Source organism: Vidua chalybeata, chromosome 5, assembly GCF_026979565.1.
Source record: "Vidua chalybeata isolate OUT-0048 chromosome 5, bVidCha1 merged haplotype, whole genome shotgun sequence".
Lineage (NCBI taxonomy): Eukaryota > Metazoa > Chordata > Aves > Passeriformes > Viduidae > Vidua > Vidua chalybeata.
In genome coordinates, this window is record NC_071534.1 from 23,415,647 (window position 1) to 23,429,828 (window position 14,182).

Consider the following 14,182-nt stretch of genomic DNA (forward strand, 5'->3'; position numbering starts at 1 on the left):
TTTTCCCATGTAAACTGCCTGCTATAAATCTAACAAAAATGTAGTGAAATGAGTCCTAGAAGAGAATTCATTTATTTTCTCTTCCCATTCTTCAGCTACTGTAAAATGCATTTGCTTTTTCTGTGAATTAAATATGAAGAGGAAGGTGTCTGTCCTTCCTTTAAAGATGCATTTCAAGGTTAATCTTTTTAGATTTTTGTAGTAAGATGTTCTACCAGATGTATCTACCATAGATTTAATAAGAATAATAAAAAAAAATGTCCCTCACTGTTCCCAAGACCCAGACTGGAGGTGAATATTCTCACTGGTCCACCTCTTAGGTCACAAAATGAGGTGAAAGGAGGAAAAAAAGGCCCCACACTGGAAGAGGGAGATAATACACTGTAGAATAATTAGATAAGGACAGGAAAAAAATTACTTCTCTCTTAGGCTTTGTCTTGTTCCCACTCCCTAGCTTTCTACTTTTAGTTTGCCCAGGGAAACATAACTCACTATGTTATGTAAGTTACCTTACAACCTCTGGCTCTGCTGCAGAGATTGTTACTCAATGCAGAAGGGTAGTGACTTCTAAAAAATCTATAGCAATTCTTTCAGGAGATCTACTAAGGTAACATCAAAGTAGTAATTGCTTGGATTTGCAGCCATTGTAATAAGCCATAACACATGGGTGAGGATATTTTTTATATACCAACTACTCCTTTTTGGTAGTGTTTGTGAGATCTATATTAATTATTTCAACCTGTTAATTTGAAATATATTTTGCTGTAAGGCTTGTCTAAATTTTGAAGGTTTCGACAAAATGCGTTTAACATTAGGTACATGACCGCACTTCTCATAAAACAAATATTTAAAAATTGAATATTTGCACAGTTTATGCATGTATATTTGCTATTAGGATAAATGTTCCATTATTTACCTCACTGTTGAATTAGGAAGTCTTGGATCACTGTAGTAGCTTCTGTGGGAATGGGATTATAAAACCAAGTAATCAGAAAAAAGCAGTGATCTTTCTGTGGAAGCAGCTGTTCACTTTACAGTCTCAGCTTCATGACGGTACTCACCAGTGTTTGCAGTTGTATTCCTATGAAATAAGATGGAATTGTCATGGGTAGGTGCAGGCAGCAGAATTGCCTGTTAATTTTCAGATTCAGACTGGCTATGACACAACTGAGCTACTGATACAAATGTCTCAATTTTACACATTGTGCTTGAATCTTTTTAGATATGCTGTTTCTGAAAAGATTACCGTATTACCTGCTTTGGGAAGAAGGGAGTGTACATATGCTAAGAATTTGGATATAAACAAAATGCATTTTCATTATATTTAGTGTTTTTAAAAATTTTTTCTTCAGTTACAAAACAATGTTTTGTATTCTACATCTTTACTATATTTTTTATCATAAAGCATCATACAAAAATCCTCTTCATAATTCCTTCTTTGTACTGATGGTTCTGTCCTTGAGAAGATGAGAGACAGTGATCACAGATGGCAGATATTAACCATATTGCTTAGTGCAGTAGTTGAAACTTCAGGTGTAATGGTAATGAAGACCATTAAAATTCCTCAATTGTATCGCATAGATCATAATTTATTTTAGAATTCTAAGTTAAGAAAAATATGCAGGAATATCTGGAGAGTAAAAGAGGTTTGTTTTTTTTCCTTTATTATTATTTTAGAGACGTATTACTATGTATCTCCTTTGGTTGGTGCCTTTTTTTTGGCTCTGACTCCGATGGGGATTGTCATAGCTGCCAAACACCCAGCTACCAGAACTGTCCTCCACTCAGGATGGGAGCCTGTTATAACTGCCATGATTATAAGCAGGTAGGTCTGTTTGTGTTGCTGCATGGAAGCATCTTGATACTCCTCCTGTATCTCTGTGTATCTGTATCTGTTACTTGATTGTATTTGAGAGACACAATTAAGCAGCCTCTAGAATTTAGGCTTTAGAATTTTACCACTGATTATTTAATCCAATGAAAGTTATGAATCTTAAAAGTAGAGGAATTGGCTAATACTCTGTGGTCTTTGTTATACAAGAAGCCAATTTTAATAAGTGAATAGCTATAGTGATGTTAGTCTGTAGTTCAGAATGAGGTAATGGCTCAGGTGAAGGGTGAGATGAAAGTCCTGCCTTGAAGATGATCTAACATTGCTGTAAATTTTTAAAATACTGTTTAATGATCTTGCTTGCCTTATTCTAAATATTGTACTTTGTTTTCAGTATTGGTGGCCTTATTCTGGACACAACAGTATCTGATCCTAACTTGGTTGGAATTGTTGTTTACACCCCTGTAATTAATGGTAAGACTCTGACAGGGTTAATTGCTACTATGTATCAATTGATATACCTTGTTTTGAGAACTGTCTATTACAGTAAATTTCTCTTGTGCTAATTAATATCTGGAATATTAATTTCAAGTTTTGATTTTGATGTCAACAGCTGTTTATTTGAACACCTGAGAAGTGCTTCCTGTTTTCACTACAACCACTGAAACATGATAGAGAATGTGAGAAGTAGAAACCTCAAGTATGCATTAAGAAATTGAAAGTGTGAATATTGAAGGAGTATACTCAAATATTAAATTATCAAATATTATATTGAAGCAGTTATGGTTCAGAAAATGTAGGTAAATTTTTATTTCAAAGGGATTTTTTTCCTGAACATCCAAGGACAAATTTTCAAACAATAATTTATTATAGACCTGTAATGTATATAGATATAAGAACTAAGAAGCATACTACAGGCAAGTAAATACATTTCTCAAGAAAAATGTATGTTGTTTCTGATGATTGGTATGCACTTTTCAGATATGTAAATAATGAATTTGTTTTGTCCTTAAGTTAAGTGTTCTACCTCCTAATGATAAGAACAAGGCAAATTTCAGAAGAATGGTTGATATCTTATTAGGCTGTTGCAGTTTGAAAATGCTTTTTTTTTCTAGTACAGTACCACATGGTTGATGCCTATTTAGTTTGCAACAACTATAGTCACTAGATCTGTTCCCACTGTATTGCTGTCTTGCTGTTCTTTCTCCTTTTTGTATTTTTCCATTTGATTTCTTACACTAATTTGCAATTTAATGTATTGTTATTAAAACCATTTCTCTAGTTTCCAGGATGATTCTGTTTTAACTTAAGTTGGCCCTTGCAAGTTTCATATCAATATGTTCTATTCTGTTTTCTAAACTATAAATTAAATAAATTATGGCCACTTCTTTTCCACCTATGATAATAAGATGTTAATATGGTCACTGGGTTTTAGTTTTGAATCATGTTGCCTTGATATAATTAATTATCCAGACACTGTTAATGGAAATGTAACACTGGACAGTACCTGAACATTTTGTAAGCTTTACTGTTACAGAGTTATAGAGTTAGTAGATCTATTGCTGCAAACATTACACAAGCTGTTCAGTTAGAGGCTTTGACAGAAGCATATTCTTGGCAAGTTCATGTTAGCCCTTGTTTTACAGCTTTCATGTCTTCTGGATGCTTATAAATTGTCTTTCCAATAATTTGCTCTAATTCTTATGCAGGAATATAAATTTCACTGATATACAGATTCTCTGCATCATCCTTTTTTGACCTGCTTTAAAGATATATTTCCTGTTTTATCCAGTACAACCCTCAGGTATTCTCTAACCTCCAAAAGAATCAGTTTGCAAAAAATGATCACTAATACTTCATGGATTGTTCATTTAGCTCTCTAGATACAGTAAATTTAACTAAATAGTATTTATTTACTTGTGATCAGGTATCACCATTTTTATGAAAGCAGTAGACGAAAGGAACTGAATGTTTCAATCTTCAGCAGAGCACGTTGCTTACTCTTCTTTCTCATTAAGGCCCTCTATTTCCTTTCTTCTTACTTTTAATGTGAAACATTTCTATGTTGCAACTTGAGTTCCTTGCTAACTGTAAATTAAATTTTATGCTACAGCTGTTATGTTTCCTCGCCTGTTCCTTGCCTTTCTAGTAATTCAAAATTGGAAATACTTCCAGCTAACTTTTGTGTGTTTCCATTTTGATTTCCAGATACCTAAAAGGAAAGGCAGAGATGTTGGTCTTCAGCTTTTTTTCTGTTTTATATGTGTAACTTTTCTTATAGCATTCCTTTTTTGGTTAACCCTCTGGATTTGCTTCCTAAGAGAAGGGGATTGTTGTTTTTTCTTTTTAGGAAGGTGTACCCAAACCAGTATTAAGGCAACATCCATACATTCTTTTGAACTGTCTTTATGGAAAAGAACTAGCCAAAAGCTATAGAGCCCTGGAGGTTTAGCTGACAGGTCAAAAGGTCTTTGAAGAGTTAGGCAGTTGGAAGAGAGGGAAAGCTGAGGCTGCTGGAGCAGGAAGGGAGGGAAAGAGTCTTTCCAGGAGGCTGGGATAGCAAGAGGCATGCTTGACTCAGAATTTTAAAGGTAGAGGCATTTCTATTGGAAAACACAGAGAAAATATCTTCTGTGTAGAGGATGCAGGGTTTTATGGTATACCTCCTGAAAAAGGAAGCTGTAGGTAGGTAACTTTTTGGTTTGCTGTTAGATTAGCCTCTCCTGGGTTTCATAATTCTACTGACACATTTTGATATTGCTGGTCAGTACAGTGTAGTAAACTGGGGGTAAGGAAGTTCTTCAATTAAAAAAGCACATCTGTTGACACTCATTTACTGACATGAAAAGTGTGTTAGGTCACTTACCAGATGGCTTTTAAAATATTACTGTTGCAGAAAGTTTTTTCTACCTTTCTTAGCCTTGGAATTCTCATTGTAAGCCTGAGTAAGCGAAAGAAACTGAGGGTTTTCCCTTCTATTTTCTTTTACCTTAAAATTTGTTGCTCCTATGGCACAGAAAACCTGTGGGAAAAAAAACCCAAAAAAACAAAAAAACAACAAAAACAGGGAAACCTGAAAGAAATATTCTTTTCTAGTGGGAATTTGTCCAGCCAAAATTTGAGGACATTCTAAATTTGTCCAAAATTTCAAGCTGTCAGTGTTTTTTTCAGGGCCATTTGCTGTATCTTGAACACCTGGACAATATTGACTGCAAAAAGGTCAGGTGTTAGTTAGGCTTCCTGTGCACCATTAGGGAGGTTTCATTTAAGTCCTGCCTAGATAGTTTGCTTATTCTTAGATGTGAGACAAGTGGCTTTAATCATGTCTTACACTGTGGAGCCATAAATATTTTAGAATTTTGAAGAAATACTGGTCTGGAATTTGAGCAACCTCAAAGTTTCCCACTCCTATTAACAATAACTACAAATATTTGCCCAAAATATTAAAATAGTTTTTAAGCAGAAAGGCATTTATAGTCAGCTTTACAGCTGGTGGCCAGACGTATTTCAAACTGTTTTTTCCATTTTCCCACTGTTAAACACATGTTAAATTCTATGGTTGGCTGGGTTAAATTGCATCTCTGCTTTTAGAAAATAAATATATCGTTTTGTTGTTTCAGGCAACTTGTAGACTCTTTGAGATTTAGATGTCTCTTTGATGTACTGAAGTTCTGAATAAAATAACTAAGCCCAAGTGTGGCTATGCTTTGGTCTAGAGTTGATTTTGAGTTGTATTTTCTCATTAATTAAAATTTGCAAGTCCTCTTACAGCATCACAGCATGTTGAATTTGGCTCAGGATTTGCAATTTGCGAGTAACTGAGGTCCTTTTGTGCAGAAAAAAAAAAAAAAAAAGATAATATCTTAAACAATTGCATGCTTCTGAATATGCAACAGAAATTAACTAAGGTGCAGTTACCAGATAGAGCCACTTTCCTCTCCATTTTTCTTGTGTGTTTATACAAAATATTGTGAGATATCTTCTAAGTATTTGCATTTCAGAAGTTACTGGGTTATAACTAACGTGTCAGTAGACTTTATCCCATTTTTATGCACCTTAAAGAATGACAGTTCTGCAAATTAATTCTGAAAACACCTGAAATTTGGAAATACTTCATATCAAAAAACATTCCTTTGCAGGTGGTTTGAAGCAGTACTCTTTAAAGGTAACACAAACCTGTTCTAATATTTCTTACTCTTTGGCTGTCCATACTTTAAAAGTATTTGCTACCTGGAGGGAGTACATAGCTATCAGGGAATATGAGAAACACATAAGGGAAAATTTAATACAGAATTTAATGAATGTCAGTTGTCTGGGAGATGAAAATTAAGCTTATGCAATATATTCCCCAAAGCATCCCTTTTTTTATCTGTTAGTAGGGTAAATTGAATGACAGACTTTCAGGTTTTTCAGAGAGCTTTTACTGTAAATTGTTTTGGAGAATATGGGAAAAAAAAATACCAAGAAACCATTCTTCCTCCTCCTCAAAAAAATACATCTTTTAATAGCTATTTATTTTTATTTCTTTTAGCATAGGTGTACTTTGATTTTTCTCACAACTGAGTGGTGCTTTGATTAGAATATAACCATTGTCTCAGGGAGTTGAGCATCTGAAATTTGCCTCTGTAAATCACAACGGAAAACATTAGTGTACCTGGATGGGAGTAGAGCAATTTGGCTGGGTAGCAAATTAATTTTTCTGCATCCTGACTTGGAAAGATTGTGTTAATCTCAGAAGGCACCTCTACTGTATGAGAACTTTACAATTTGGTCTTTATTTTGGCATGAATAAGGAGGAGGGTTTTGATTTTTATTATTTTCTTCTGATGCATTATTGGGTGATAGATTTACTACCTTTTAGTTGCTAACTTCTACATGTAAATCTGCATATATACTTTCATAGTGTGTGATCTTTCTTTTAAGTCTTACTTGTAAATTTTTAGAAGATTTTAGTAATCATTGTGTTGTTTTCACAACACAATTATATCCAGAGCATTTTCATTTTTTGACATTTTTTACTAGTCATAGGAAAGAAATTATTTATGAGTCAAATCAAACATGGAATGTAATAGTTGCATATATAATAAAGCTTTCTCTTAAAAAAGATCCATCTAGGGAAAGCTAATATTTTCCATCTGTTTTCTCCCAAACATTTGAAAGTATTAAAAGAAATGCTTCAAAATAAAATGGAAGATGAATGAAAAAAAAAACCCATATAAAGAGGTAGCTAGTTAGGTTTCTAATCTAAGTATTTCACTTGCATAAACCAGGATTTTTTAAAGTTAATGGTAGAGAGGTCAGGGCAAAAACTAATCCTGCATTTTCTGAAAGATAAGATGATTATCCCAAAATTTAGAGTTTTTGGTCACCATTGCAACTGAGATTCTTTTTCGTCCTTTTAATTTCATTTTTATGATGAAGATGTTGAGCTTCAAAAAAACCTGTTTGGCAAAACTGACTATTTTGAGCTATGGATTTTGCTCAGGAGTGTGCAAAAGTGAGAATCTTCTAGCCTTCCCTCTCTTAGATTTACAAGAAAGATCAATTTGGGAATTTTGTTGGCCTAATTCTCCCCTTATGTAGATACTGATTTTAGGCCCATTGCACAAACTGTATTTTAGCTGCTTGGGAACAACACACTATTCTGTGGCTGATTAATCCCTCTCCGTAGAACTAGTTTTCTAAAAGTCTTTAATCTCAGGTTTGCTTTGCCTGTTCTTACACAATTTTTTGTGGGCCTCGTCATGCAACTATTTGCATTTTCATGAACAGTCAAAACAGTGGTCATTAAAGCTGAGTATATTCACTTTATCTGGTGCACTCAGTACTTTAATTTGAGGCAGTTTTCTACAGGAACAATGCTTCAATTATATGTATTTAAGGAAATGAACTACAACAAAAGAAGAATGAGATGGGAACCCATAGGGAAGGAGGGGACTTCATACATAAGGTAGTTGAATACTGCTCTGAAAATTTTATGTTGCCTGTTGTACAGTTCTCCCCTTGTACTAAACAAGTACTTAAACCATGATTTCTTACTGTTTAATTATAACATGGTGCATGGATTATTCCTACTCATATGGAGGACTTTGCACTTCCTTCTGTTGAATTTCAGGAGATTTCTCTTGACCCAGCTCTCCAGCCTATCTAGTTCCCTCTGAATGGCAGCACAACCCTCTGGTTTATCAACTACTCCTCCCAGTATTCCCTGAGAAACCTTACTCTATTTATCAAAAAATGCAGTGTAAGATCCAAGGGAAAAACCAGCCCAGTGCATTAGCCAGAGCAATGGATGATCTCAGGCTGAGATCAGCAAGATCCAGCTTCCCTTAACTTGGTTTTTTACCTGCACTGAGTTACGAGACACAGATTTGCTTTGAAGTATTAAGACTCGTTGATGTAAATGTGGTTTTCTGAATAGCACGGTTAGTTCTGTTGTTAGAAAAATTTCCTTTTACCAGATGATGATTCATAGAATCGTGCCCATAGGCCTGTTTGCAAATACGTGGTCTGGTTTTGGCTCTACTTTCAATATGGTTTCCTTGCTTGTTAGACAAAAGACCTGTGATAACAATTTTTACAAGAAATGTTCTTGCTTAGCCCTTAACTGCCTTGATAAAATGATGAGGCTTTAAATTTTCTTTTAAAGTTTTAAGTCAGTATGACATCCTTCACACTTCAGCAGACAACATCTCTTCTGCTTATTGACAAAGCAGCACAGTAAAACACATTTGCTATTCTGAGAGGAATGAAGTAATAATTGCTGGATTTTGCTTTTGAAATAAATTGTTTTCCCCTATGTTGTAGCTCTTGCAAAAATGAAAGGAAACTAAAGAAGTCAGTCTTCTTATATAAATTTATATAAATACTAAATACTAAATTTAGTATTTGCTACAATGTTTGCAATAGTGTTTACCAGGAGAAAAGTTTCTAGATTAATCAAATGTTCACATAAACAGTCCTCATATACATCTACAGAGCTTTCAATAATAAGAGCAGCTACTGAGCATGTGACCATTTTATACATTTAGAAGATGCTGAGAAGTTATCAGTTTTGCATATTGACATCTTGCCCACCCACGCAGTTTTATCTGTTTTCTGTTTCTTGCAGGGATCTGATTAATCTGGTGTAGCTGAGATGCTTATTGCACATGCACAGTAGCTGCTGTTACCAAACAAACTTGAGTATCTCTGTACATATGAAGTGATTCATTCAGCCTTATACTAGTCATTCTGTGACCAGCAGAATAGTGAGACCTGGTTCTGTTCTCATTTGTATCCTGAGGTTTTTAGACAGTCTTTTCAACCTGCAGTCTTTTCAACCTATTGCCTCATGTTCCTGCTATACCCACTGCTCACAACGTCCTCTCCATTTTCCCTCTGCTTTCCATAACATTGCCATTCCTCTTCTGGCTCACTGAGCTGTTGGCTGAGCAAGAGGCATCATGCCTCTCTCCAAGCTGAGTGCTGACTGGCCAGCTGGCCTGCTCATGCTTATGCCATGAACTATGTAACTCATTTTACTGTCATTGTCTCACTGAGGACATGGCTTTGGATTTTTTCTTTTATTCATCTGGTCGCTGTTTTGTTTTTGGTAGATTGTTTAAGCGTGCCTGGAAATAGTTAGCATGTCTGTCCTTGTGTCAGACGTGGTTGAAATTGGCCCAAAAGTTCAAAAATAATTCAAAGAATTTATAGTCAATGGACAGAACTAAAATGCAGTGACACTGCTGCTGTCACCACCATACATTGTTGGCTGGCTGAGACTGAGCAGGATGCATGGATTCTAGAAGCATGTACACTTCACTGTACCTGGCTATCTTCTGTGAGTTCAAATTATACCACTAATATTAGGTTATCGAGGCTCAGACAAATAAAATTTAAAATAATTTTGCCGAACATACAAATATTTCATTTTGACTTAGCTAAAATAGATTGTTCAACTCAGCTGTAATTATTTACACCTCTTGAAATCACACTCCACTATGTGTTCTGGTTAGCTTGTCAGCTTCCTTTGCAGAGCAGCTATCACCTCCTTTACCTGTATTCCATGGCTGGCCAGTTTCTTTTAGATTAATTTTTGATACTTGTCAGTAGTTTCTTGCTATCTACATGAGCAATGGGGCTTGGGGAATACTTTCTCTAAATTATGGTTATAAAAGTGAAAAGATTTGTCATTAATAGCTATCCGTCAAAGGACTGATGACCAATCTTACACATTCTTTCATAGACTTGTTATTGTCTGTTGTCCAGACAGATTTTTTAATATCTCATTCAGTTTTCCGTATTATTAACTAGGGAAAAATGTCCTGATCACCTATTGTATTTCTGAGTGTCTGAATTTGTTGAAGCAAATAATTACCAAAAGGAAATTACATACATCCTAGGAAATACTTAAAATCTAGAGAGTTGTGCCAAAGTGGTTTGTAGTTGCATTGCTACAAAACTCAAACCAGCCCTATGTACTTCTATCCTTTATTTCTTTTTGTAATGCTATAAGAGAAGCAGATAGTGGCAGAATATTTTACTAATTTTTTCTCTTAATATTATTGTGAATAAATCAGTTATTGCAGTTGTTAGCCTGATTGTAATTACCCAGATTGCCTTTATGTCCTCATTTTTAGCAGAAACTGTTTCATATTTTCCAGTCATATGGCACTATTCCCACTTTGTAGCTCTATTAAGAAGAGGTTTTACATAACAGCTTTTTCATAATTCAGTCTCATAAATTTTCTGATCCCCATCCAAATGTAGTACATTGATCCTTAATTTTACTTCTGCCTCTCTTTCTGTACCTTATTCTCCTTAGTCAGAAATCTTTAATTTATTGTTCTCAGTGGAGGGACAGACTTTGAGTCCTATTTAGATTGGTTTTAATCTTTTTAAGCCTTTCCCAGTTTGGATAAATCCCTGGTACTTTTCTTGTAGTTCATCTGAAGAATGATCTACTGCTCTTTTAATTTTCTTCGCAAACTCTGACTCAGCCTTTTGGTAATTCATCTTTTATCCCTGTTTCTCCTGACTGGGAACATGCATTTCCTGATTTGTATCTGAGGTTTTTGCTTAAAAGACCTACTTGTTAGCTTCAGCCATTTACTGTCTTTAAGTAACAGTGAGGCAGGACATCTTTCAGATCTCAGTATTAGATCTCTGTGCTAACCACTCTATAGTCACAAAAAAAATTTGGCAAACAGTGTCTTCTGGTCACCACAAATACTTGTTCTGCAACCAGACAAACCCTAAGCATCAGATAAACAAATTAATTCAGCTACAATAAACAAGGCCTCTCTCCTTCTGATGTGGGGACAAAATCTGCATTACTTCTACTTCTCCTCAGACCAACCCATTGCTATGTGAAGCATCTGAAGCAGGGAAAGAAAAAGCATGTGCTTGATACCAAGTAGACAGCTTGAATATAGTAATAGGAGGGTTTCATGTTACTGCATTCTGCAGTGTGGATATAACAAGTTGTTTTAGTTTTGTGTTTGTTGAAGTAAAAATTCATAGAACGTGAAACAGCCCAGAGTAGAAGGAACCTTGAAATGTTATCTGGTTCAACCTTACGTGAGAAAGGCAGCCTGGATGAGATTTTTCTAGCACCTGCTCCAGTCACATCTCGAAAACCTCCAGTGAAGTGGGCTCCACCACATCCCTGGGCTGGTTGTTCCAGAGAATGATTTTTCTCACTCTAAGAAATTTCTTTCTTATATTGAAATGAACGCTCTGCTGGTACAACTTGTACTCATTGCCCCTTTTCAAAAAGAAAGTAGAATCTCTATCACTACCATTCTTTTAAAAATCAGCTGTTCAGACACTCATCTTGCTCTTTCAGCCTGAATTATGAGTAGCAGAAGGCTGTAGTTACTCATGCTTTCTGTCAGAGGGGAATGAATACATTAACTCTTGAAGCCTTTTCTGGCTCTGTGGTTCTGTGTGTGAAGTCTGCATTTATGTTTGTGGTAGTGAGTGTATCTGCTTTCATTACTCACCCTGGCCAGGAATACTCTCCTGGGGAGGTAATCCAGCAGTGGCACAACTATGTCATACTTCTGGTGATCCAAGAGGGATTTACAAAGAAGAGGCAGTGATAAAATAGTGTTTCACCTATGAGAAAGCATAAGATGGAACCTTTTGGACTTTTTGCACTTGCCATGATTCAAAACTGATTTCCAAATACCCAGTGATACATTAAACTGTAGTCTACTTTTTTTTTTTTTTTTTGACTGATTTTAATGATTTGCAGCCTGTCTACAACTAATATACATTCTAAAGATATTTGTAATTTTGACTTTTGTATGTAAGGTACTGTGATAAACATAGAGGAAGTTGGTAAATGTGCAGAAACATTGCCTACCAGAGGAAAAAGAAATAGTTGACCATTTTTCATTGGTTTGCTTTTGCATTTCAGGTATTGGTGGCAATCTAGTAGCTATTCAAGCTAGCAGAATTTCTACCTACCTCCATTTACATAGCATTCCTGGAGAGCTGCCAGAGGAGGCCAAGGGTTGCTATTACCCATGCAGAACATACTGTGGTACAGGTATGTCTTAGTTAAAAATCCCGTCTCACATCTCTTTACCCCCTGTGCCAGACTGTACCACCATGAGAAATGGCAATGAATTGAACTTGCTGTGTGCAATTCCAAGGCTGGGTGAGGCTTGGCAGTTTCCTTTGCCTGTATCTGTTTGCCTGTGAGAATCACAAGAAACTCCCTGAGGGGTGGATGAGTAGAGAGCAGCACAGAGAAGGGTGAAGCCCTGGAGAGGGCTGGTGAGGCAGGACACTGGGATAACCACTCAGAAAGCTTCCAGCCTTCAACTTTCCTTAGCTTCTCTACCTGCTCCCAACTTTTGTCTGCCTTCAGAACTTCAAACCAATTTCCTGTTAGGGCCAAACATTGTATCAGACATTATTACTAAGCCAAATGCCTGCTTTCCATTTCCATTTTGCCATTTTCTCTCTAGATTGTTTCTTCACAGCTTATTCCTCCCCTGTATTTCCCACTTTCCTAATGATGTAGTATGTAGTAATGATGTGGTGAAATGTGATGTGTCACTGCCATGTATTACACTTCCATATTTATTAAATTAATTGAAACAGATGTGAAAGTGGTAAATGTGGGATTACTTTTTAGAAATATAGGGTATTTTTGAGGATGTCTTGAATATGGAGTCCAAAAGATCCTCTTTATTAGTAAGACTTTAGGAAGTCAAAAAATGTAGATGGTATTACGTGAGCACAGAATGAAGGCAGTTTGCACCCTTTTCCAGAAAGTCTCTGCTTACCTTTTCTGGAAGACAGTGAAATTCCTCAAGGAGTCTTCTAGTGGAAAATAATGCCTGCTGTTCCACAGTAGCCAACGCTGTGGAATTCAAAAAATTGAAGTTTTTATATTGAAATGGATAAAAATCTAGTATAGGAATTGAAGAGCTTAACCAAATTTTGGATTTTTTTCCCCTCTCTCTCTCTCTTTTTTTTTTTTTTTTTTTTTTTTTTTTTTTTTTTTTTAATTTTTATTTTTTATTTTTTATTTTTATTTTTTTTTATTTTTATTTGTAGGAGTAAATAACAAATCAGCCCAAGTTCTACTTCTCTTGGTGATTCCTGGACACCTGATTTTCTTGTACACTATCCACTTAATGAAAAGCGGACACACTTCCTTAACCCCCATCTTTATAGCAGTCTATTTGTTTGCAGCTCTGCTACAGGTAAGAATAAGTACACCTGGCAAATGCTTGTACAAAATCAAGTTCTTGAAGAAAATAATTTTTTTTCTGGTATCTGAAATCTCTTGAAGGGTACAAGAAGGTGTGGTTTAATAGAGGCTTTCAGCAGAGCTCTGAAGTAGCTGATTATCTGCACAAATATATGGCTTACACAGGTGTGCTGTTGTTGTGAGTGCTTTGCAGAACACACTTGACTGCTTTATCTCCTTGTCATGCATTTTTTACATGCTTTTGGAACCATTGCATCTAAACCCCCATCATTTTAATCAACTAGAGGGGAAATGGAAAGAAGGGAAGGGAAATGGAAAGAAGGAAAGGTAGCATTTATGAATAAGGAAAATCAAAGAAAACTGTTAAAGAAATCTCCTAAAGTGGTTCAACATTACTGTTTTAGTTAACATAGTCCAGTAGATGAAAATATAACAGCTTCCTTGGTGTGTTCTTAATATTTATGAGTTTAAATTCATATGACAGCAAACACTGTACAAGAAATAGTAATTGCATTAATTGTCAAACTTTGTTACCTTATTTGGCTTTTTTACCTAATGGTCTGTTCCTACCCAGCAAGGGCAGTTCTTGAAAGATGCCTTTTGAAATAGCAATGTCTTAAAGTGAAATGATTTCA

The 14,182-nt window shown here is 35.5% G+C and overlaps 1 protein-coding gene across 2 annotated transcripts in view; it reads left to right on the forward strand.

Moving 5' to 3' along the window:
* Positions 1-14,182, forward strand: part of SLC41A2 (solute carrier family 41 member 2) — a 44,230-nt gene that overhangs the window by 18,635 nt on the left and 11,413 nt on the right. For both annotated transcript variants that reach the window (XM_053943931.1, XM_053943932.1), the window contains 4 exons: positions 1,678-1,825; positions 2,226-2,305; positions 12,240-12,371; positions 13,391-13,539. In XM_053943931.1, the coding sequence (XP_053799906.1) occupies positions 1,678-1,825; positions 2,226-2,305; positions 12,240-12,371; positions 13,391-13,539 (509 nt within the window). The remainder of the gene's footprint in view (positions 1-1,677; positions 1,826-2,225; positions 2,306-12,239; positions 12,372-13,390; positions 13,540-14,182) is intronic.